General features: G+C 38.1%; 1 protein-coding gene across 3 annotated transcripts in view; it reads right to left on the bottom strand.

Annotated features, from left to right (window-relative positions):
- Window positions 1–264: 264 nt before the first annotated feature.
- Window positions 265–22328, bottom strand: part of CTNNA3 (catenin alpha 3) — a 1797955-nt gene continuing 1775891 nt past the window's right edge. For all 3 annotated transcript variants that reach the window (XM_045437558.1, XM_045437556.1, XM_045437557.1), the window contains one exon: window positions 265–8280. In XM_045437558.1, coding sequence (XP_045293514.1) covers window positions 7993–8280 — 288 coding nt within the window. In that variant the 3' untranslated portion in view covers window positions 265–7992. The remainder of the gene's footprint in view (window positions 8281–22328) is intronic.

A 22328-nucleotide genomic window follows, 5' to 3' on the forward strand; every position in this document is an offset into this window, starting at 1 on the left:
GAGCAAAAAATGCCCACTTAAACCAAGAACTTAATGCTACCAGATAGGATGCATGTTACTTTTGTATATGCAGTAGTTTACAAAGGTACTCTCCCTGAACTGTAACATGTATAACTAAAGGCAAGTAGGAATGAAGGTCATACCTAGAAGCACATGGTTAGATGATTCAGCAATTCATTAACCTCTTATTTATTCATTTATTTTTTTGCCCCATCTAAACTACATACCACCAAAGATGAATGCCAAATGCATAACAAATTTTCATTGCTTTAACATAGTTTAATTATCAGTTGAGCAAGTTATGAATAAACTACAGAGTGATATCAGTTGAAATTAAAACATTGTTTCAAATAATACTACATAACTTCAAAACAAACCCAGGTTACACTTGTGAAATAATTCACTCTGAGGACGAAATGAAAGAAAATTTTCATTGTTTCAATTAAGCACAAAAGGCATGCAGAATCTCAAACATGGAGTATTTGGGATTCTATGTCAATGTCAGGAGATGATTGAAGAGCTTTTTCTATTCTTGGATAAATAATTCATTTTTAGTGATTGGTAAAATTGACTTTTAGGATAAATATGGGTCTGAAAGAGCCACAAGTGCTTTTGCCAAAGTTTATCTATATCCGAACCATAAAACTGCCTTGAATTGGCCATTAGTATAGCGAGTGGTTCACTTGACCTCACTCTGCCTTCTGAACAGCAGGGTAAGCTGTACAAGGAAGGTGGTTTGAAATAGCTCAAATGCCACTAAACATAAGCTCTCGAGATACTGCTGCCATAAACATGACTATTATTTTTGCTTACTTTTATTTCACTTCAGGCTATCTTTGTCTAAATCTGCCCTTCATCCTGAATTATACCTCACATATCACCTTCAGAAATGTCACTAAGTTTAAACTGTTAAAGTTGTTGCTTGTAAAAGTACATAAGGTAAAGTAACAGATTCTTTTTTTTTTCTTTTGCCAAGTCACGATAGAACTAAAACATAATCAAAATGGAATTCTTTCATGAAGTTTTAGTTCATATTTAATCACCAACTTACCCAAGAAAAAATTAAGACTTTTAAGTCCCAACTATTAGGTACTAAATGGGGAATAACATATGCCTACCTCTGTTTTCAGGGACTGCTATCACTTAGGTCCAATGACCTTTTCTTTGGAAGGATTGTACCACATAAAGAAAAATTTCAAAACTAGTAAGAAGGACAGCTTAACCCTGCAAGAAAGTTGCTAAAATTCTCATATTTACATTCCCATGGACACATTGTATACCAACACAGAAAAACACAGAGCCATAATGGGGTGAGTTTTGGCAAAAATGGAACCCTATCTCTATGGTGTTTTTGAAATCAATTTTATGTTTAAAGTGTCAGGAAGAAGGGAAGTCCTGTTTAACTGAGAGCATGCACCATCTCCGACTTGCCCCTTTGCTTTATTAATAAACATTCCAGTCTAAATTTGATGTTAGAAGTCTAGGCCAAGAAAACCTGTCTGAGACTCTTGGTGAATACCAGAGTTTATCTGAACCTAATTCACAAAGATGGCAAAATGATGTGACTGACGGCGGTTGGCTTGGGATTGTGTAATACGTGATTTAATTATCAAAGGGGGCTGCATACCTCCAAGTTCAAATAAACAGAATTAAAAATAAGCATTCGTCTTGAGAATGCAAAGGAAAGAAAACTTTAGAAGTAGATGATATCTCATTTGAAAGGAAAACACAAGGACTAACGCTAATAGCTTTTACAAAAAAAAAAAAAATTAAATCTCTTTTTGAAGAGATTTATGGAGAGGATTGTTAGAAATCTGAGCTTTTTTCAAAGAGAAATTCCTTCTCAAGAGCTTCGTTTTCCTACATTGGGGACAGAAATCATCATGACTGCCAGGTACCCAAAAGTGAAGACCCCAAGTAAACCCATTCTCAGTTTGAGGAAATACCTGTGAATCCATTTTAAGAAAGATCAGAAAATCATTAAATTCCCCCAGGCCTGTGATAGGGATGCCTATCCAGCAACATGAGCAAAAAGAGGACTCAAGCCTTTAGTTAGCTGTAGGAAGAAGGATGATGTAGAGTTCAATGACTATACACACCTGCAGACAGGCATATACCCCATACATTTGTGACCTCCATAAAGAAGGAAACATACATTTGCTCTAGTTTGGGTCTTTTGGGAATATAAAGAAACTATATCTTATTCCAATAATCCTTGGCCAACAGTACCCTTGGATCGATAACTTTAAACACAGACACACATTAGCAATGAAATAGGAAAGATGTGGTGCCAACAAATGTTTTCAGCAACAGCCCATGCTGAAGATGGGTTGGAACAGGCATTTCCACTGAAGATGTCTCCTCTATAATAGTAAAAGTAATTTGTCAAGCATTTTCATCCTGTTCCAGATATATAGATGAAATATCCATTACTCATATATCTGATATTCTAATTGAGATTATTAGAGGTGAGAATATGCACCTAATTACTTCTTTTATCAGTTTTAAATGGTCTAGTTATGGATTGCTAATCATTTTTTTAAGTTTCTATCTTTTTGCTGTTACATAGGAAGGAGCCAGCATTTGAAATATCTATTTCATTTTAAACTGAGCAAATCTCATGTCTTTTTTCAGGAAGTCTGGATAGTATAAGGGCTAAAGTTCAGACTCTAGAGTGCAACAAACAAAACTGTAAAGTTGATGAATTTTTGAGCTAGATTTTGAGCCTACTTAAGCTTCAGTTTCCTCATCTATGGAATGGAGCTAACAATGTTTATCCCACAGGACTGTTGAGAGAGTAAAATAAGGTAATAGCATTTAGCACTAAGTGGGCACATGGGGTAAAGACCACTGCTTGTGTTTTTTTTACCTCATGTATTCCAAGAACCTGGAGGAGTGCCTGGGAGAGATCATTGTTACTCAACAAATATTTGTTATATACATTAACGTGTGATTATCCTGATGAGCTCTGATATTGGGAAGAATTTCACCCATCAGCAGCTAGAATTTCCATTTCTCATCTTACAAACAATATCATTAAATCCTCCTCAAAATTTATATAGCTCATCCTCCTTCCTCCAACATGACTTCACCCAAACCACCAAAGATAAGTACACTAATTCTATCTTTAAAATATTCCTCAGGAGGAAGCTCCCCAATCTGTGTAGAACCAAAACCTCTTCCTCTGTTTGGCTATAAGTTATCTGCTTCTGCAACTACTTTTCTTATTCCTCCTCTGCCATCTCTGTCACTTTCTTGCCCACATCCCTTTAGAACTGCTCTGTATATATTGCCTTTTCTTGTCAAACTCATGTTGAAAGGTAGTCTTTGTGATTTGTTCCCATAAAGCCAATGGGGACTTTTGGATGCCATAAGCCAGCCTGCAGCCATGAAATATCTTGTCCTAGGATCTACATAAAGGTCAGCCCTACAAACTATCTACTGCCCATAAACAGGATTCTGGCAAGGTTGGGTTCCATTTGGAAATGGTTCTCTCAAATAGTATTAATTATCTTCTTTTGAAGTGTTCAGGAATAGATCCTATCTATCCTGGTAGAGGGAAAAGTTCACATGTAAAATGATGACTGTTGTAAACTACTGTTTCTTTTGTTCTAATAGAAAATTGTTTTGTTCATGTGAATTGGCTAAAAATGGCAACGAGTGTATATAAAATTTTAAATGTCTTCTTTTCTCTCTTGTAGATATTTAGGATAGTGTTAAGACATCTTTAGTTTTAGTAACATCTATATTTTCTTTCCTAATAGACCCAAGACATCAAAATTAAAACTTTATATGTAGATGTTTCTGTCATTAAGCCTGGCTTTTGTTATAGTAACATGCAAAATACTGATATTAAAGATATCATAACAATATGGAAAGAGAATTATGACAAAAAATGCTACAGCGTTTTTTTTTTCTGTAAGTGTTCTTTCCTGATATGTGATATTTAAATGAAAATGAAATATAAATATAGATTTCTCAGGTTGCAGAAATTTTCCCAGTGTACTTAAAAGGATTTTTGAAATAATACGCATTCACAATCTTTTAATTAGATGACCCTAAACTTTCTGATCAAGTCAAAGGGAAATATTTCTGACTATCCCAACAGAAAAATGGCGAATATGCAATAGGCAGGCTGTCTTGACAAGAGACAGGCTGACAAAACAAAGTACAGATTTCATTCAACTTGGTATTCTGGTGCGTATTTTGCTGACCTAGAGAATTATTTACAATGATACTGAAACAGGATAGCAATGCTGCAAAGAATTCACTGGAGAATGGTAAATATCATCAAGAAAATCTCAGATCTCATTCCTTCATTCCATTCATTCTATCTCTATACAGAAATCTGTATCCATGGGAACCTCTATCCCTATCAGGAAGTGTGCATTTGATACCAAAAAGGGTAAGGATGTTTTCTGGAATAGAAGCAAGATAAAAAAAGAAAAGAAAAAATAAGGAAGAAAGGAAGGAAGCTGCTGGGAATTAAAATTTATAATTTTAACGCTATAGAATATATTGACCAATTTATATGTGGGATAGACACCTAAGGAGATGAGAAATGAGAGTGGGATATTTTGGGGGCATGGACCAAGAGGAATGGACGTTAACTGGGCATAATTGGCTGGGATGAACATCCCTGACTGTATCAGTCTGGGAGAGAACCATCAGCAGTTAGTTAATGGGAGGATCCCTAGCCCAGGGATGGATGGTGAAAAGACCACACTGAAAGTTAAGGTGTAGAAAGTCACTAAAAATACTTCTTGTAGTGTCTTTTCAACCACTCATTACTGAATGTGAGAAGCACTAATTATTGCGTTTGAGGCTCAAATTGGGCACTTATCTACATGTCCGTGATTTTATCTTCCTGTATTATGACTTGGAAACTGTTCTCCTTTGAAGCTGGTAAGTGAATGCCAGACTGAAAAAGCCTTTCTATGTAGCTATGGAGTCCTTGGCCCTTACACAGAAGGCATTTTATGGGGAACATATGTTATATTGATATTGATAAGTTAAGAGGTATGTGAAGGCCAGAAGGCATAATTAAGCATATTATATTTTTTTTAATATTCATTGTTTTCACTCATGTTCTAAGACAAACAGAAAGTAGATCGTTAACAAATTACCTTAGCAATTCAGGGTTTGAATTCTTCTCCTGACTCCTTCATTCAGTTGTACCCAGAAACTCCATTAGGAACACATATTTTAATCTAATTATTTCCACTTGTGATAAATAAAATGGAGACATTTATATTTGGCATTCTTCCTGCTTGATAAAAACCTTCCCGTGTTTCTAATTAAAAGAATCTTTGGTGTATTATGATTTCATGGGTATTTTTTAAGTTATCATTATGATTCTAGTCTGATGTTTGACTATGATGCTGGCAACTAAGTAAAATGGAACTATCCTTGTAGGTGGTATAAACTCCCTCCTCCCTCTCAAGGATTTTTTTTCCTACATAAATTAGCATAAATTAATTTCACTAAAAGAAAAAAGGTGAGTTTGAGTTTTGATTAGCATGTTAAAGCAAATGTATCATTGGAAGAAGCACCAAAATCTGTGATGCAATTTTAAAAGATGCATGGATGGGCCACCAACCCAACACTCTCGTTAAGAAATTTCTACCATTTCCCTGCAGAAGAGCTTAAATATAAACACATATGTACATTCTTATTTCCTGATAAGTTTCATTTAACTATGCTTTATAGTACAAAGTTTTGTTAATGCATTTGCTGCTAGTCGTTCTTGTGTATAAGCACTTATTAGTGGTTTTGAGTCCAACTAAGTCTCAAAATGTTGCCTACTACAGGAATTCACTCAGCTGGACAGATGTCTTTCTCACCTCTATGCATCTCTTTCTTATTGCACCTTTGATTGCTACAGTGGACTTTACTCCTGGGGCATTCTCCAAGTTATTTTTTTAAATTAAGTTTTGTGTAATTGCAATTCGCTTTGAGCTAAGCTGGAAATCAACCTACTTTGAAGGAGAGGCCAGTTCACACCTCATGTGGGATAAAATGTCATTTTTTTCAAGATGTAGAGGTTATTTGGTAATTGTATAATTTCCAGTTATTTCTGTTCTTTTGGCATCAATACTGCATTCTAAACTTCAACTGCGGAAAGCTGACATAGGATCAAACAGACATTAGATTTTCTAAATGAGACTTATGATTTTGAGCTAGTTGTTTGGTGTTTAAAAAAATCTATTTTCTCAACTAAATTATAAACTCACCCTTGTATCTAAGATAACAACGGTCACAGATGTCACTCTTGTAATATCTAACCTTAGAACAGAAAGCAATGGTAGCATTTCAACGAAAGGAACTCTCTTTTTTGCCTTCTTATCTAGATGGTCCTGGAAAATAGAATTATCTGGATTCCCTAATTCCTTTTTGCATTGCTTTCTCTTTTATGGAGTGGACTCTGTCTGGAATAATTATTGTGGGCCAGTGCAGAGTGCAAGGCAGGAAGGACCTATGGCTTTCACCTCCTAGGATGTTTATATGCTGAGCCAAGGCAACTCAGCATTTTGGAAGAGTAAAATAATTCATTACAATAAAAAGTGAACACTTTCCATATAATTGATAATTATCTATGAAATAAATCCTTTTCCCATACCATTTTGCCAAAGGTACCACACACATGATACTCTCGGCTTTGTGCATTCTTATGTTTCACACATTCTTTTATCCAAACTGGTCCTTCTGGCATCAACTGATGTTGCATGTTTGAAGTTTACTTCATCAAATTAAGATAATATAATTGTTGAAACAACTCATTAATGGCAGGACGTACAAAGTGAAGTTAAAATTGTAGTATAATTTTGATAAAATAGAATAGGGAATACAAGTTTATAATGCTGTGAAGGAGAATTCTATGTGTGAGAAAAGTGAAACTTAACTTCTGCAAAGAGGGAGGGGAGGATAGAGGGAGGGGACAATGCATTGGACTCTAAGACTATTATGAAGTCCTTCATGAACTTAACTAAGGATAAGTACAGCGATTGAAGTCATAAAATGACCTCAACGACTTTTATTTTAAATCATGTTATCAAAATCACTCCAGCTTCTTTGCCATTAACTCTACTTTATAGTTCAATGATATACTTGATGCAGTTATATTTTACTCGATGCCAAAATGTTTTTCAAAGTGGCCTTTTCCTTTTAATTACAATTGCAAGCTAATACAAATGGATTTTTAGAGTCAGGCAGAACTCCTTCTACTTCTGTTATCATGACTCACTCAGAAATATAGATAGGTGTCTCATTTCCCCAACAAGTGATAACTCTTCTGCCATATACTATTGTGGAGGACCCATTTTAGTCTAATACTCAATGTGCAGAACTTCTGAACACCATGGAAGCTTAAAAGGTACACTTGTGGCATCAAAATTCACTGTAATCTTTATAATGTTAAAAAAAATACTTCATTAATAATCAAGGCTGAACTTGACTGCTGAGCTTGGTTAGTTTCTGAGGTTACCCTAATCAACTGACATTAGATACAGGTGAATCACAGAGATTCACAGGTGTCTGTCAGATTGGGTCAGATAAAGAAAATATGGAGACCAAATGGGAAAGCATTTTATGAAGTCTTTTGCTTTCATTGAAAACCAAGTCAAGAGCTCCTGTCAAAGCTTTAATTCAAAATGATAAGGTGAGTGTACTTAAGTTGTTACAGATGAACAGGACTCCCTAGAGTCTCCTATGCTCACTCGGTAATAAGTGTAAGATACTGTCTACGGTAGGAAAGGTTAAATGACACCTAAAGGGTTCATTCATTCAACAAGCATATATTGATTACTTATTAGGTGCTGGCCATACAGAGATGACAATGACATGATCCCAAATATATGTTGCTTCCAATGTTTTACACTATCTGTGGATTAAATTCTAAAAGTTAGTGAACTTACAGAACTAATCAAGTGTAAAAGTAAAGCAGTGTGTTTAGCCAGGACTTTGTAATTTGGACACCAGAGTAGAAGAGGGGTTTCAGTAGACATGTCTTCCTCTAAATTCACTCATGACTTGCACTGGGTGGATTTTTTTCTTTGCTGAGCCTCGTCTGACAGCTGCACAAGTTTCCTCTGGCTTCTCTCTTTTAATCAAGGGCTTTTTTGCAGGAGCCTTCATTCTCCACATCACAACTGGGTGCCGAGGCCCAGTAGGACTCTGAATCCGGATGATCTTGGTTGAGGCAATGTAAGACATTTTCACTGTTTGCACTACAGCATTCATTAAATTTTTGGCCGCTTGGATCAGGGAGGTGACGCTGTCCAACTGCAGGGGGAAGAAAAGAGCTATTATTCAAGAGTGCAATCAGGAATTTAAAGAGATTTAATGTTATAGACAGGGATACTCTATTTTGTTTTTACCCCAGAAATAAATAAATCCCTATTTTGTGTATCTATGTAAATTATCTACATTAATCTATATACTTATCATTTATGTATTCATCTGATGCATAAATATATTCATATTCTATCTCCTAAAATGATATTTTAAAGAGATTAATTTCCATCTCTTGGTGTCAGTGAGATGGATTCTATAACTTCTATATAATATTGTAAGATCCAAATGGCCGCTGCTTTCTTTGTAATGGATCTCCTTATTTCCAGGGGTAATTCTGGGCCCTTTCTATAGAAGATGACTATCCACAATAAAAGCTATATTACGGATAAGAAACTTTATGAGAACAACAACTGAAAATTCTTCCTTTTAGGGAATTTACAGTTTAAGATAAATATCATACACACATACAGGTGTACATGTGCATGTATACCATTCACTTTCATGAATATTTCCCAAATAATTCTACCTAAAAATGTCTCTTTTTTAAACACAGAATCTGTAAACCTATCATGCAGTGTGTTAAAGTAGATAAAGCCAAGGCTTTTCAGTCAAATAAAGTTGGGTTTAAATTCCAGGTCTGCCTTAGAACTTGGGCAAATCATTTAACCATTTCCATCCTAGTTTTCTCAGATATTTAATAGAAGAAAAAATGCTTATTAAAGTTAAATAATATGTGCCAAGAACCTAATATAGTGATTTCCAGATAGCTGATTGCTGTTGAATACATTTCCTTGTTTCTTTCTATTTGTTTGTTTACTTTGAGAGAGAGAGAGAGAGAGAGAGCAGGGAGGACCAGAGAGGGATGGAGAGAGAGAATCCCAAGCATGCTCCTCACCACCAGCACAGAGCCCAACACGGGGCTTGAACTCACAAATTGTGTGATCATGACCTGAGTCAAAATCAAGAGTCAGGCATTTAACTGAGCCACCCAGGTGCCCCATTTCCTTTGTTTCTTATGACGTTTGAGAAAATTGTTTAATTGAAAAGATGCATTAATGAAATTACTAAAACAAATTTTTCCCCACATGATTTTTTTAATTGTTATGTTTTTAAATTTTATGTTCACAAACATAATCTCAGGGGTAAATGGAGTGATAGTCCTAGAATCCTGCAAAACACCTTAGAGCTAAGCCAAGTTGGCTCATTTTTATACAACTAATGCCTCTTCCATTATTTCAGTTTGGCAGATTGTCATCCACAGCCAACTCATCCAAGAAGATGTGCCTCCACTGTCACCTCTCTGTGATGTGTGCTGTCAGGGCTGAGACTCAAACACCAGCTCTGTGGTTGCTAAAATCCATCAGCAGTTGCATGGCTTGAGTATTCTACCTTTGCAGCTTGAGGAGTCTCATCTCACACACAGAATAAATGAGTGAAGGAAAGTAGTAAGCTGAGGTTATGTGCCTGGGGCAGTGGTCTAGCTGGCTGTTTCCTAGGAAGAAAATTTAATTAGCTCCATTGTATGCCAAGCCTGAGATCCTTGAAAAGGTAACACCAAAAACTATGTGATTTGAAAGGCAGTAGTACTTGGCAACTACACATCTTTAAGTCATTTCACTTATTGAAGCCAGAAATGTAAAATCTGTACATGTGGCAGGAATGACAAATGCTTTGCAAACATTTAACAGGATCTCATGAAGCACTCACATCTATTGCAGAGGACACTTAGAGCTTCTGAATCTGCACACAACTTAAAAAAAATAAAAGCCACTAGATTTTGAATAGAATAACACCCTTCATTACTAGTCTTCCTCTATGAATGGATTGTAGGCTAAAATCTGTCCTTCAATAATTAGCAATTTTTATTAAAAACTTTGGGGAGCCAGTTAGATCCTGAAAATAATTTCCAATCTCACCATAGGAAGAAGAAAGTTTTTTTCTAAATGATGAATTAACATGACTAGTATTGAGGATAGTCGGTAGTATTCTCTCTCAAACATTAATATTTGGTTTACTCCAAGGGCTCTGCACTACCCTAAAGTCTTCCATGGCACAAGGTTCTAGAGACCTGCTATCATTTAGGATTTCACCAGTGGCTTTGGCTTTTCTACCCTCTTCTCCTTTTGACTTTGTAATCTTGTCATGTATAGATTGTATTTATTTCATTTCCTTTAATTTTCCATACAAGTGATATATATTAACCAGTAGCCTAGAGAGGATGTTTAAGTTCAACCCATGCCTTAAAATGGAGAAATGGGCTTGTCTTCTTTCCTCATTGAATGAGCAAAGTGCTGTCTGTGCCATTGTGATCTCCAATGCTGGCCTCTGACAAAGCCTTTTATTTTCAAATCCTAAATGGCTGTTGTAAAACTTCTCCTCTGGGTGACTCAGAAAAACTGTAGGACAAATTATCCCCCTAGGAGAGCATGAAGACTAGTTTTGCAGACAGATTAGTATAATTGCTACAAGAATACTGTTATTTTATGATGAAAGCTTGTAAGACATTTTATAAGGATTTTGAAGTCTCAGAAAGCTATGTGTGCTATGCATCATTCTGCTATTAGCCAAATCACTGGCTACACAAGCAAGAGGCACAGACAAGCCTAACAAATGGTAGGAAATTTTGTTTGAGGCCAAGCAGTGGCTCAGGCCTACTCATAGAGAGTAACTGCACAATTTCCTGTCTGAAAAACATTTTTGTGTCTTTTTATCCAGATCCACTTTGATGAAAAATCCTTGCAGGGAAGTACTCAATAGAACCTTCTTTGTGAAAACACAGGCAAATTTGAGTAAGGCAATGCCTCACTTTGGGATCTCTGTGTTCAACTTATGGAACAAAGTTTTCTGAATTTCACAAATGCACCTGTGCAAAACAAGAATGTTAATATACTCTAAAAGCCTTGTAGAGTAGACCAATCAGACTATAAAACTCAAGTTTCAAAATTCTCTCCATGACAAATCACTTCGATTAACTGAACATTCTTCTAGGCAGATGCAACTTGTTTACCAAAGAAGGAGCTGGTTTCCCTAATATCTGGTAACATTCCTCTCTGATCTTGATGAAGTGTTCTCGATCAAGGAATCAACTGAGAACAAAAATGGCTTTTAAGGCCTTAAACCTCCTAAGGTTATATGTAAACATTTGCATTCAAGGATATATATATATATATATATATATATATATATATATATGCAGTCTTCTATCCCCCCCCCCCCTTTTCATAACAGAGGACAAGGTTTTAAATAACTCTCCAAAGAGGATTCTGACTGAAATGAAAGAGCTCTGATAAATTGGAAGTCTGCTCTCTTACCACAGTAAATAGAAAGATAGCCACCTTTCCTGGGCTGCTGATTTGTGCTTATTCTTACAACACTGGTGTGGTTTTAAATAACTGAACTTCATGGTCTACTAATGTTACAATAAATTTCTCAATATGTCCAAACATAAATTAGTAAGTTCTGCCTCATTTTTTCTGAAGATCTAAATAAATATAAAGATATTATGTTTGGTAAATTAGTTCTTACCCTAACTGCAAGATGCATTTTGCAAACAATCCAAATTATGACCATCTAGGATCCTACTCAATATTATCATTTTATAGGAACCTTAGTGTAACTAGTTTAGTTTCTCTGCTGTGCTTTGCGGTATGTAAGTCTGTGATTTCAGTTAGGCTACAGTGCATATTCGTCCAGTTCTAAAACTGTTTTCAGACAAAAGGTTTGGTCCTACTCAGATATGCCTATAACTCTTTGCTATGGAAAAAGGGTAGTTCAACAACAATAAAGATGTTTTCTTTTTCCTCACAAAATGTCAACTTTTCATCCATGTGACTACTATACATAGAACATCTGGAATTTTTTTTTTTTTTTTAACAAAAGCCAATGTTAAATACCCATGATGTAAGTCCTCCAAAACTATGTCAAGGTGGAATGCCTGTTGGCAAACCATTGTCAAAATCCTATTATAATACTGATAGCCAAGAAAAATGAAAAGACATGGTAGTTATTCCTTCTTTTACTTTTCTAAGTTTCTTGTCTACATTATGTCAGAACACCAGAATGTCTTCTACTATACTATTCTAACTCTTCACATTCTGGATACAAGACCTCTATCAGATACATGTTCTACATGAGGATGCTCAGGAAGTGAACCTCACTCCCACTGATGTGGATCTCATGCTCTTGCACCCAGGCTGTCATCTGAGGAAAGCATATTTTCCCAACCCCTGCGAGAACCACCTTGCAAACTATTGCCACTGGGACTCCTGTGAGGAGAGAAACCTGATGTTGCCTGAAAATATGTATTTCCTTTCCTATAACCTTCTGGGTAAACTGGTGCCGAGTGCAAACTATGAAATTGTTGTGAGTCCCAATGTTTACCTAAACATAAAGACCCCTGGTGGATATCGCACCTGCACAAAACAATACTTGAAAGCAAATGTGTGGAGTTTGGCTCCAATTATGCTTCCTAGATGTTGGCCAGGTTCTAAGTAACTGACATAAATTAACTCACAGCAACAGTAGGGGGTAAGTACTCCTATTATCTCCATTGTATGGATGAAGAAACAAAGGAACGGGAAGATTTGGTAGGTTGCTCAAGGCAATACAGCCATTAAATGGTAAGGTTGGAATCTGAGCAAAGGCAGTCTAGTTCAAGTACCTGGTGCTCTTACCCACTATACACCCTGACTTTCAGTACTATATCACTTCCAATGTGAGTTTATTTTCAGATAATGAATAGTTGAAAAGATTACGCTAACATTAATATAATGTCTAAAATTAAAAAATTAACTACCTAATAACTGCTTTGTGGAAGGTTATGTTGGAGAAGTGGATAAAGTACACCAAAGATGGCTGATTGGACTAAAAGAAACTCTGGTCTCTAGCTTAGAGACCCCTCCTCCAGGTTCTTCTTCCTTTGTTTGCTGTGCGCGTGAAAACCAACCCCTCCCCCAAACACAAATATGGAGGCTGATAAATATAAATTACCCTTCCTGCTCACAGTCAGGGCTCAGATCTTTGGAGACATGATCTCCTCTGAGCCCGCCGGTGTTAAATAAATCTCCAATCCATCAAGGTCTCTGAGTGCCGCTTGGTTTTTCTGCCAGCGTTCCAGCCTGGTTCCACAACAAATTTGGTTCCCTGACTGGAAAACCCGACTGCATTGGCCCATTGTTGCCACTGGTTTGGGAAAACAGCGAGGCAGTGACGGAATGAGGGATCACAAGGGAGAGTGCATGCCCTGCCTGAATTTCGGTAGTCTCCCCCTCGGTTGCCTCAGGCCAGCCCCCACTCCGTCGTTCCCACCAGACTCCAAGAGACTTGGCAGGTGAGGACCTGGACCCCAGTAAGGCTGGGGCCCAATCTAGTCAGGCCCACTTGCAAGAGTGGAAGGGGGACCTGATCACTCCCTGAGACTTCAGAAGTCTCACAGGTAGGGATTCTATGGTAGGGAATATAATAACCTCTGGTGTGTATGTGAATGTGAATGTGCAACTCTGTCTAGCTTGCCTGCTGAGTTCGATACTCTGGCTCCACAGGCAGGCACCCTTGGGGTCCCCACGGAGTCTGAGTGGGCCCTTCTGCGATTCCATGATGGATGGCACTAGGTCTGTGGCGATATCAGAATGGTTTCTGATCGTGGGTCACAGGGCTGGGAACTGTGGGGCTGAGCGTCGCCTGGGTTCCTTCAGGACATGGCCAGGCGGGCATCTGGCTGGTCTCCTCACTGGAGGGGGCGCCCCTGTCCCTCTGTCTTTGTGACTCCACCTCACGGGAGCAAAGTGGGGTTGGGACAGAGTCACAAGAGCCAGGCAAGGGTTTTAGCTGCTTTATCCGGAGACTCACCCAGGAAGCCAAAGAAGCAACCCACCGCCCCTCCCCTAATGTTCCCCTCTTCATGACTCCTTAGGCTTCCTCCCCACTCCCCTGAGCTTGAAACTCCTCCCCCCCGCAGACTTGCTGCTGCCACAGTCAGGGTGCCGCCAGGGCAGCCGCCCATTTCTCCTCCCATCCCAGGCCAGAGAACCCTCCCGCACAAGGCCCAGTGGTCAGATTGGGCCCTCGGCCAAGTGCAGGCACTTTCCAGATGCCAGTCCACATCCGCTAATATCAAGAGGCTCTCAGGGGGATCAGAACAGGGAGCTGAGAAGGCCATAAATATGCCCAGCAGCAAGAGGGGAGTCCTTAGCAAGGGGTCAATGAACCTACTGCAAGGGTTAAGTACATTCAAAAGAATAAATGTCCCAACCAGGGAAAGTCCCAAAAACCCAGCGGACATCAGGAGGAACCTCGAGAAGGGGACCTTATTGGTCTAGCCGAGATAGAACCAGACTAAAAGGGGACACTGACTCTCTCTCCCTGTTCCTCTGCTTAATAGATGTGAGGGATTCTCCCTCATTTCCAAGGTTAATAGCTATAATTGGAGCCAACTGTGGTTAGTCTACCTCGGGACAGGGACTTTAAGGCATATGCCCAAGCAGTTGCTGCTTCCGCCTTCCCCTCCCCCTCATGTTTCTGGACCAACTTGGGTGTGGTCCTATACCATCCTCGGTGCCTCAGGCACCATTGGTTCCTCCTCCCACCTTCCAGGTCAAGGAGCAAAGTGTATCCCCCCTTGGACCACCCATTTCAGATATCTCCACTGGTGCCCCAAATGAAAAACTGACAATGGGGAAAAACTGATTGAATTTTAGGTGGATGCAGGTGAAACATATTCGATGTTTAAACTAATTTAAGTTTATTGGACGTGTCTTTAAAGTTATCAACAAAGGTCAAATAAGCTCATGTTATCTCTGTTGCAATTGGTTAATAATAGTTAATTTTGTCTGTCTCAAAGTTTTCATGGGTAATTGTTAAGATAACTTTCAAGGTCCTTGGTAACCTAAAACTTTCCAAATAGGATGGAATGCTAAAACTTTGATTATTGAACAGATGTTTGTGTTTTTAACTTCTTGTTGCTGAGAAATTAAGGCTATTTGGACCTATTGGAAAACAAGCTTTGTACTTAATTGGTTCATGAATTTACCACCTACGAAAATTCTGATGTAAACACCTCTCAGTTGGTTACTAAGTCCTCACTTGGAGACTAAGGTTTCCTAAGAGTTAAAATTCTGCTAAATGTACTTAAGACTGATGAAAATAAAGAAAGCAACTCTGAATGTAGGAAAATAGGAGATATTTAAGAAAGTTATAAGGAATGGAAATACAGTTTTGTTGAGGGTAGAAGAAAGTAATTTTGTCCTAAATGAGACTGGTTATTTGGAAAGAAATGGCTTTGGGACAAAATTTAGAAGCAAAAGAAAGCTATAGAAGGTTGAGATGAATGGAATTTTAAAAGTACACTGGTATAAGGTTGAAATCCTGCTTTTCTCTCTGCTCAAATGACAAAGTTTTCTTGAACTGTTGATCTGCTTTTGATAAGACAATGCAAACAAAGGTTTACCCTCTGGGAAAATCAAAGTTTTAGGTCTCATCTCTATCAGGTCTTTGATTACTTAGTTAAAACTTCTGAATGTTAAAGGAGCTAGGTTTGGATAACAACTGTATAATCCTATACATTCATCTTTGGGATCTTTTATTGCCACTTTGGTTGAATATATAAAATTGTAAGATTTGTAATGATCTGTACTCCTACTTAGGATGCATTTATGACTTCTGGGGTTTTAACAAACTTCTCAGGATTTAAATGGTAAATGAAGTCTTCTTGACCAATTAGGTCCTTTTATTTGGGATGTTAAGTTACTTGGAAAAGCTCTGTCATACAATGGTAAGCCTTAGATTGTATTGCACAGGTAAATGCTGTAAATGTCCGAATATATGCAATTCCTAAAATTTTAATGTTTTGATCTAAGGTCATCACTTAATATTCTGATTACTTGAGATGTTATGTGTCACAGAAATAACCAAATTTCTTTGTCAATTGCATCATAATGAACTCTCATCAGATCTTCAACGATGTCTATTTCTGAGATTTTGCCATTTATAACTGTTCTTATTCTCTCACAAAATGTGTTTCTTCTTCACGGAGATTTATAAAAAGGACTTTGGGGATAAATACAGGTATTCGACATCCTTAAGATTAATACTAAAATGGGTAAAAAAAATTCCAGAACTGGGGCGCCTGGGTGGCGCAGTCGGTTAAGCGTCCGACTTCAGCCAGGTCACGATCTCACGGTCCGTGAGTTCGAGCTCCGCGTCGGGCTCTGGGCTGATGGCTCAGAGCCTGGAGCCTGTTTCCGATTCTGTGTCTCCCTCTCTCTCTGCCCCTCGCCCGTTCATGCTCTGTCTCTCTCTGTCCCAAAAATAAATAAACGTTGAAAAAAAAAAAAAATTAAAAAAAAAAAAAAAAAAAATTCCAGAACTAAAAAGCTTCATTCAAATTGAACAAGAATTAGGAACATGGGATTAAATGAACTGAAGAAGATTATAGTTTTGTGATTCTTGTTGAAAATATTGCTGGTTCCCTAATGTTTCCTCTTCCAGATTAAGGAAACTTTCTTTTAAGATATCTATGATATTCAAAAATGTCATAAAGTATGCATTTGTAAACTGAAGCATTTATCTTTTCTCTCTACATAATTCCCCTGAAATTCAAAACTCTCAATGAGTATTCTTTCTTTCATGGCAATTACAATTGTTTGCATAAGTTCAGTAAGAATCTGTTCATCTTATAACAGGTCACCATTTGGAAATACTGGTTATTTTACCAAGGCTTTGACTGGAATGTCATATTTGAGGATGACATTCATAGACTCAGATATGACCAGACAGCTTTAAGGAATTAGGGTTGGCTTTATAAAACATGGAGTCATAAAGCCCCTTGGAAATGTTGGCCTGGTGCCTTGCTTACAGAGTTCCCAGCAGCCTCACCAGGTAAGTAAAGAAGGTCACTTCCTGGCAGGTGCAGGAACCTCAGGATATCTCGGGGGCCTCATGAAGAGGAATTCGCCCAATTCTACAGGTATTACAGACCTGTCTGATGGCAAGTATTTGGCTTGGCTTCTGGCCTGGAGAGGCTACTAAAAGTTCAACCCGGAGGTTCCTTATAAAAGGTTCCAACAAAGCAAACTTTAAAAGATCCTCATGATCAATCGCTATCCTTGCTAAGCTTATGTAAATAATTAGGCCAGATTTGTTAAAACTGGATTTGTTCTACAAATGCATTGGTTTCAATTTGGCTATCTCTGGAAAGGGGCGGGGGGAGGGGTTAGAGAGAACAACTATGTTTCAACAATGCACCGTTATGGATGTTAAATTCTAGTTATGATTGCCTTTAAATGTTGTTTGCCTAAACTAGACAACTTGAGATAAACTTCAGAAAATTGTCACAGTATTTCATATATAGGCAATCTTCTGTGCTTGTTATACTATAGGGATAATAATAAGACCCCATGGGCATATGATTATTTAAACAACTGGAAAACAGGATGGATCTCTAAATATGCAAACCATATCTTCTCTAAACCTGATCTGACAGTTATCAGAAACCCGCCCCTTTCGAAGACTTGGAGATGGACTTTACAGACATACAACTAAATAGCGGATTCAGTTTCAGGTATCACCCCATGGGTCCATCACTCCAGAGCTAAGAAGGCCAAATCAGAGGAACCCTCAACCTGGCGAAGTGATCCAGATCCAGTCAACCCGCTTATGGCAGAAGCTTAAGAAATCAACACGTGGACCGAGACCAGGGGTTTGGATGCAACTCTGCCAGCCCTTGCCCCTCACTGGTGTCATAGCCCTGATCTTACTTCTTACTATTTGACTGATAGAGATTGCACCAACAAGCTGGACATGGGACAAAAGATGCATGCTGCGTCTCACATACCTCCTCTGGATGGGAGGATTATTAAGTATTGCCTGTATATTGTGATAACCTCTCTCACCTTCACAACTGCCGCTTATCCACTCTGCCCCCAGGACTGTTATATGACAATAAAGGGGTCAAGGGTGTTCAGCGCCTTCACCTCCTTCCACAAAGATTGCTACAAGGGAAAAACACCCACTCTCTGTTAGTCACCCGGTGCCTCAAGGACTAAGTATTGGACTGTAGAGATAACCCAAAATGACAGGAACCCACGTCACAACAAAGCCTCCAGAAAGGGAAGCTTGCTACACTTACCTTCCTCAGTGGGGGATCTTGGACGGGGAAGGGATGCAGGACGGGGCCCTTCAAAAGGTTATAAAGGATACCCAGGACAAGGTAATATAAGCCATAAAGGTGACCACTCCCCTAGCAGCCTACCAGGGTTTGAAGTTTTCAGCCCTCAATCAGATGCTTACCAATTCCCCACTCCAGCGTTGGACTAACATTACTCTACAAGTCCTCCATAAAATAGATAATCACACCCAAACCTACTGGATGTGCTTGCCTCTCAGCCTGAGGGCTTCCTTAGCCACTCCTATCCCTTTGACTGGGAAGTTCCTGAAAATCTCAAAACCAACACTTCTGTCTTAATTGGACCCCTGGCCACTGGGATCCCTCTCACAAATGCCAACAATCTAATCTGTACAGTCCCTGAAGATATGAATGGTACCTCTCTATACGTAAGAAATATAACCTTAAAGAGGAATACACCCCTATGTTCAACCCCTGGGGTGTTCTATGTTCTAGTTCGCCTACTGATGCTTAGAGGCCAACTGGACTCAGATATGTTATTCTGTCTTCCTAACCCCAGAGATATCCATATACACTGAAGATCAGCTCCTAACAGCCGTTAGCCCCAAATCCCAGACTAAACAGGAAATCCTGCTACCCGTTCTGATTGGAATTGCAACAGGAATAGAAACTGGAATAGGGGGTATAGGTTCATCAGAAGGACTATATCACAAGAGCTAAATGGAGACATGGAACAGATGGCGGATTCTCTGGTAACCTTACAAAGCCAAATAAACTCTCTGGTGGCAGTGACCCTCCAAAATAGGCAAGCCCTTGACCTCCTCACTTCAGAAAAAGGAGGGACTTGCATCTTTCTTGGGGAGGGGGGGGAGGGATGTTGCTATTTTGTAAACCTGTCAGGAACAGTTCCAACTAAGGTTAAGGAGCTCAAGGAAAGAATTCAACATAGACAACAGGAAAATATCAATCAATGGAAAGGATAGGATCTCACAGATTGGGCATCCTGGCTGCCTGCCCTGGCGGGGCCCCTCCTCTCCATAATTTTACTTGTATCCATCGGCCCCTGTATACTGAATGCCATGATACATTTTATTGAAAACACTTCTGCTTGCCAAACTACTGCACATATCTTAGCCTTCTGAGAGTACCAACCTGTAAAACTGAAAGGTGATGCCTACTAAGTTTTTTATAAAAGGCATCAAAGCGGGGAATGTTGGAGAAGTGGATAAAGTACATCAAAGATGGCTGATTGGACTAAAACAAACTCTAGTCTCTGCCTTAGAGACCCCTCCTCCTGGTTCTTCTTCCTTTGTTTGCTGTGCGAGCGAAACCACCCCCCCCCCCCCACACACACACAAATATGGAGGCTGGTAACTATAAATAACCCTTCCTGCTCGAATTCAGGGCTCAGATCTTTGGAGAAACAGTCTCCTCTGAGCCTGCCGGTGTTAAATAAATCTCCAATCCACCAAGGTCTCTGAGTGCCGCTTGGTTTTTCCGCCAGTGTTCCAGCCTGATTCCGTGACAGTTATAGAATTTTTTAATGTATACTGGTACTAGGAAAAAAGAAGTTATCTTACTTGCCAATGTATTTAATTAGGATGGTGGTTTGATAATGTTTGTACTCCATCATTTTCTAAGAAGCACTTTTTATTTTGAAATAGCAAATAGAAACAGTCTTCCTCATAGGCTCCAAACAATTTAAAAACTTTTAGATTAACACTATTTTTTAATAGAACATTTTTAAATTTTAAAATGTGGATCTCAATAAGATAAAAAACATAAACAAATTGTATTATAGATTCTAGGACATAGAATTGCATGACATTATTTAATCTTTAAAATGTGCCATAGTGTAAATACAAACCGATTTTTTTTCTGATTGTCAAATAAAATTAAATTAATTTGTTTGCCTTGGCAGTAGAATCTAGGATTGGAAAAGAACTGATACAGTTCAATATCCCTACAAAAAAACAAATAATCCAATTATGTGAACAGACATTTATACGAAGAAGACATACAGGTGGCCCATAGACAATATGAAAAGATACTCAACATCACTCATCCAGGGAAATGCAAATCATAACTATAATGAGATACCACCTCACGCCTGTCAGAATGGCTAAGATCAACAATACAAGAAACAAGTGTTGGGAAAGATGTGGTGGGAAAGGTACCTTCTTGCACTGTTGGTAGGAATGCAAATCTGTGCAGCCACTGTGGAAAACAGTATGGAGTCTTCTCAAAAAGTTAAAAATAAATTGCCCTTCAATCCAGGAATCTCACTACTGGGTAATTACACCAAAAATACAAAAACACTAATTCAAAGGGATAAAGGTACCTCTATGTTTATTGCAGCATTATTTACAATAGTCAAGATATGGAAGCAGCCCAAGTGTCCATCCAGAGATGAATGGATAAAGGAAATATAATATGTATATGTATATACACATACATATATATACACATATGCACATACATATATATACATGAATATGCATACACACACAATGGAATATTATTCAGCCATAAAGAGGAATGAAATATTGCCATTTGCAACAACATGGATGGAGTTAGACAGTGTAATACTGGGTGAAATAAGTCAGTAAGAAAAAGACAAATACCACATGATTTCACTCTTGTGTTGAATTTAAGAAACAAAACAAACAAAGAAAGGAAAAAAGAGGGAGAGGGAGAGAGAAACCAAGAAACAGACTCTTAACTATAGAGAACAAAGTGATGGCTACCAAAGGGGATGGAGGGAATAGGGGAGAGAGATTAAAGAATACACTAACCATGATAAAAAACAAAAGAAGAAAAGAAAATGATTTAAAAACAAACAAACAAACAAACAACCCAGGATTTGGTCCCCTACCCCTTCAGGTACTATTTCACCCTTACTTAATTTTAAAGTTCTCAGTTAAATTATTCAGAAATAAGTTCACCATAGGTAATGTGAAAGGGCATTATATATGTGCGTTGGTAGATGACAAATAAGAGCATAAATATATTTTTGAAACACTTAAAAATTTTGGGGGCACCTGGGTGGCTCAGTCAGTTAAGTGTCTGACTTCAGCTCAGGTCATGATCTCACAATTCATAGGTTCGAGTCCCATGTCAGGCTCTGTGTGGACAGCTCAGAGCCTGGAGCCTGCTTCTCTCTCTCTCAAAAATAAAGATTAAAAAAATGTTTAAAAAAACTTAAAAATTTTTATAGTTTTTATAACTATAAAGGTGTCATTTTCATCTCTAGGTTGATCTAACATGGTAGCTATACATCACTGGAAATGCTTAAATATATATTTGTTAGCAAAAATACATCATCCAATTCAATATGTTTTTGATTTTCCTGAACCTCTCTCTTGAGGACCTAATTTCATCCCAATACTTGTATAACATATTCTTTTGTTTCTGAACAGATTTTTAGAAGAATAGCCTGTATTGAAAGCATTTTGATGCATTCAAAAATGCTAAACAGTCAAGCTGGCTTAATGGGAAAATCAAATTAGGGACTTTGTTAAGGCTAGTCAAAACGGAGTTACATATCCAAATTGAAATTGTCAAGCTTATAATTAAATTGAGAAGGTGGCTCCACTTTGAATATGAAAAGTTATTCCAAAGGGCCAACGATAGGATTCACATAGTAAGTTTGTCCTTTGCCAACTCTCCATTAGAACATGACAACAGAAAAGGACAACTTAAGTTGAAAGGGGAGAAAATCAATGCAAGGAATAACTAAAGAAATTTAACACTACTGAGACAGTCAGACATAAAATGAAATATGACATTTATTTGGTTGTAATATTGTCCTGTCAAAAAGCATTTTCAAAGCTAATTTTTTTTTCTAAAGCACATCTTCTAGGCCAAAAATATTATGCATCAATTTAAAAGGAAATAATCACAGGGGCACCTGGGT

Source organism: Leopardus geoffroyi, chromosome D2 (assembly GCF_018350155.1).
Source record: "Leopardus geoffroyi isolate Oge1 chromosome D2, O.geoffroyi_Oge1_pat1.0, whole genome shotgun sequence".
In the NCBI taxonomy this organism is placed as follows: domain Eukaryota; kingdom Metazoa; phylum Chordata; class Mammalia; order Carnivora; family Felidae; genus Leopardus; species Leopardus geoffroyi.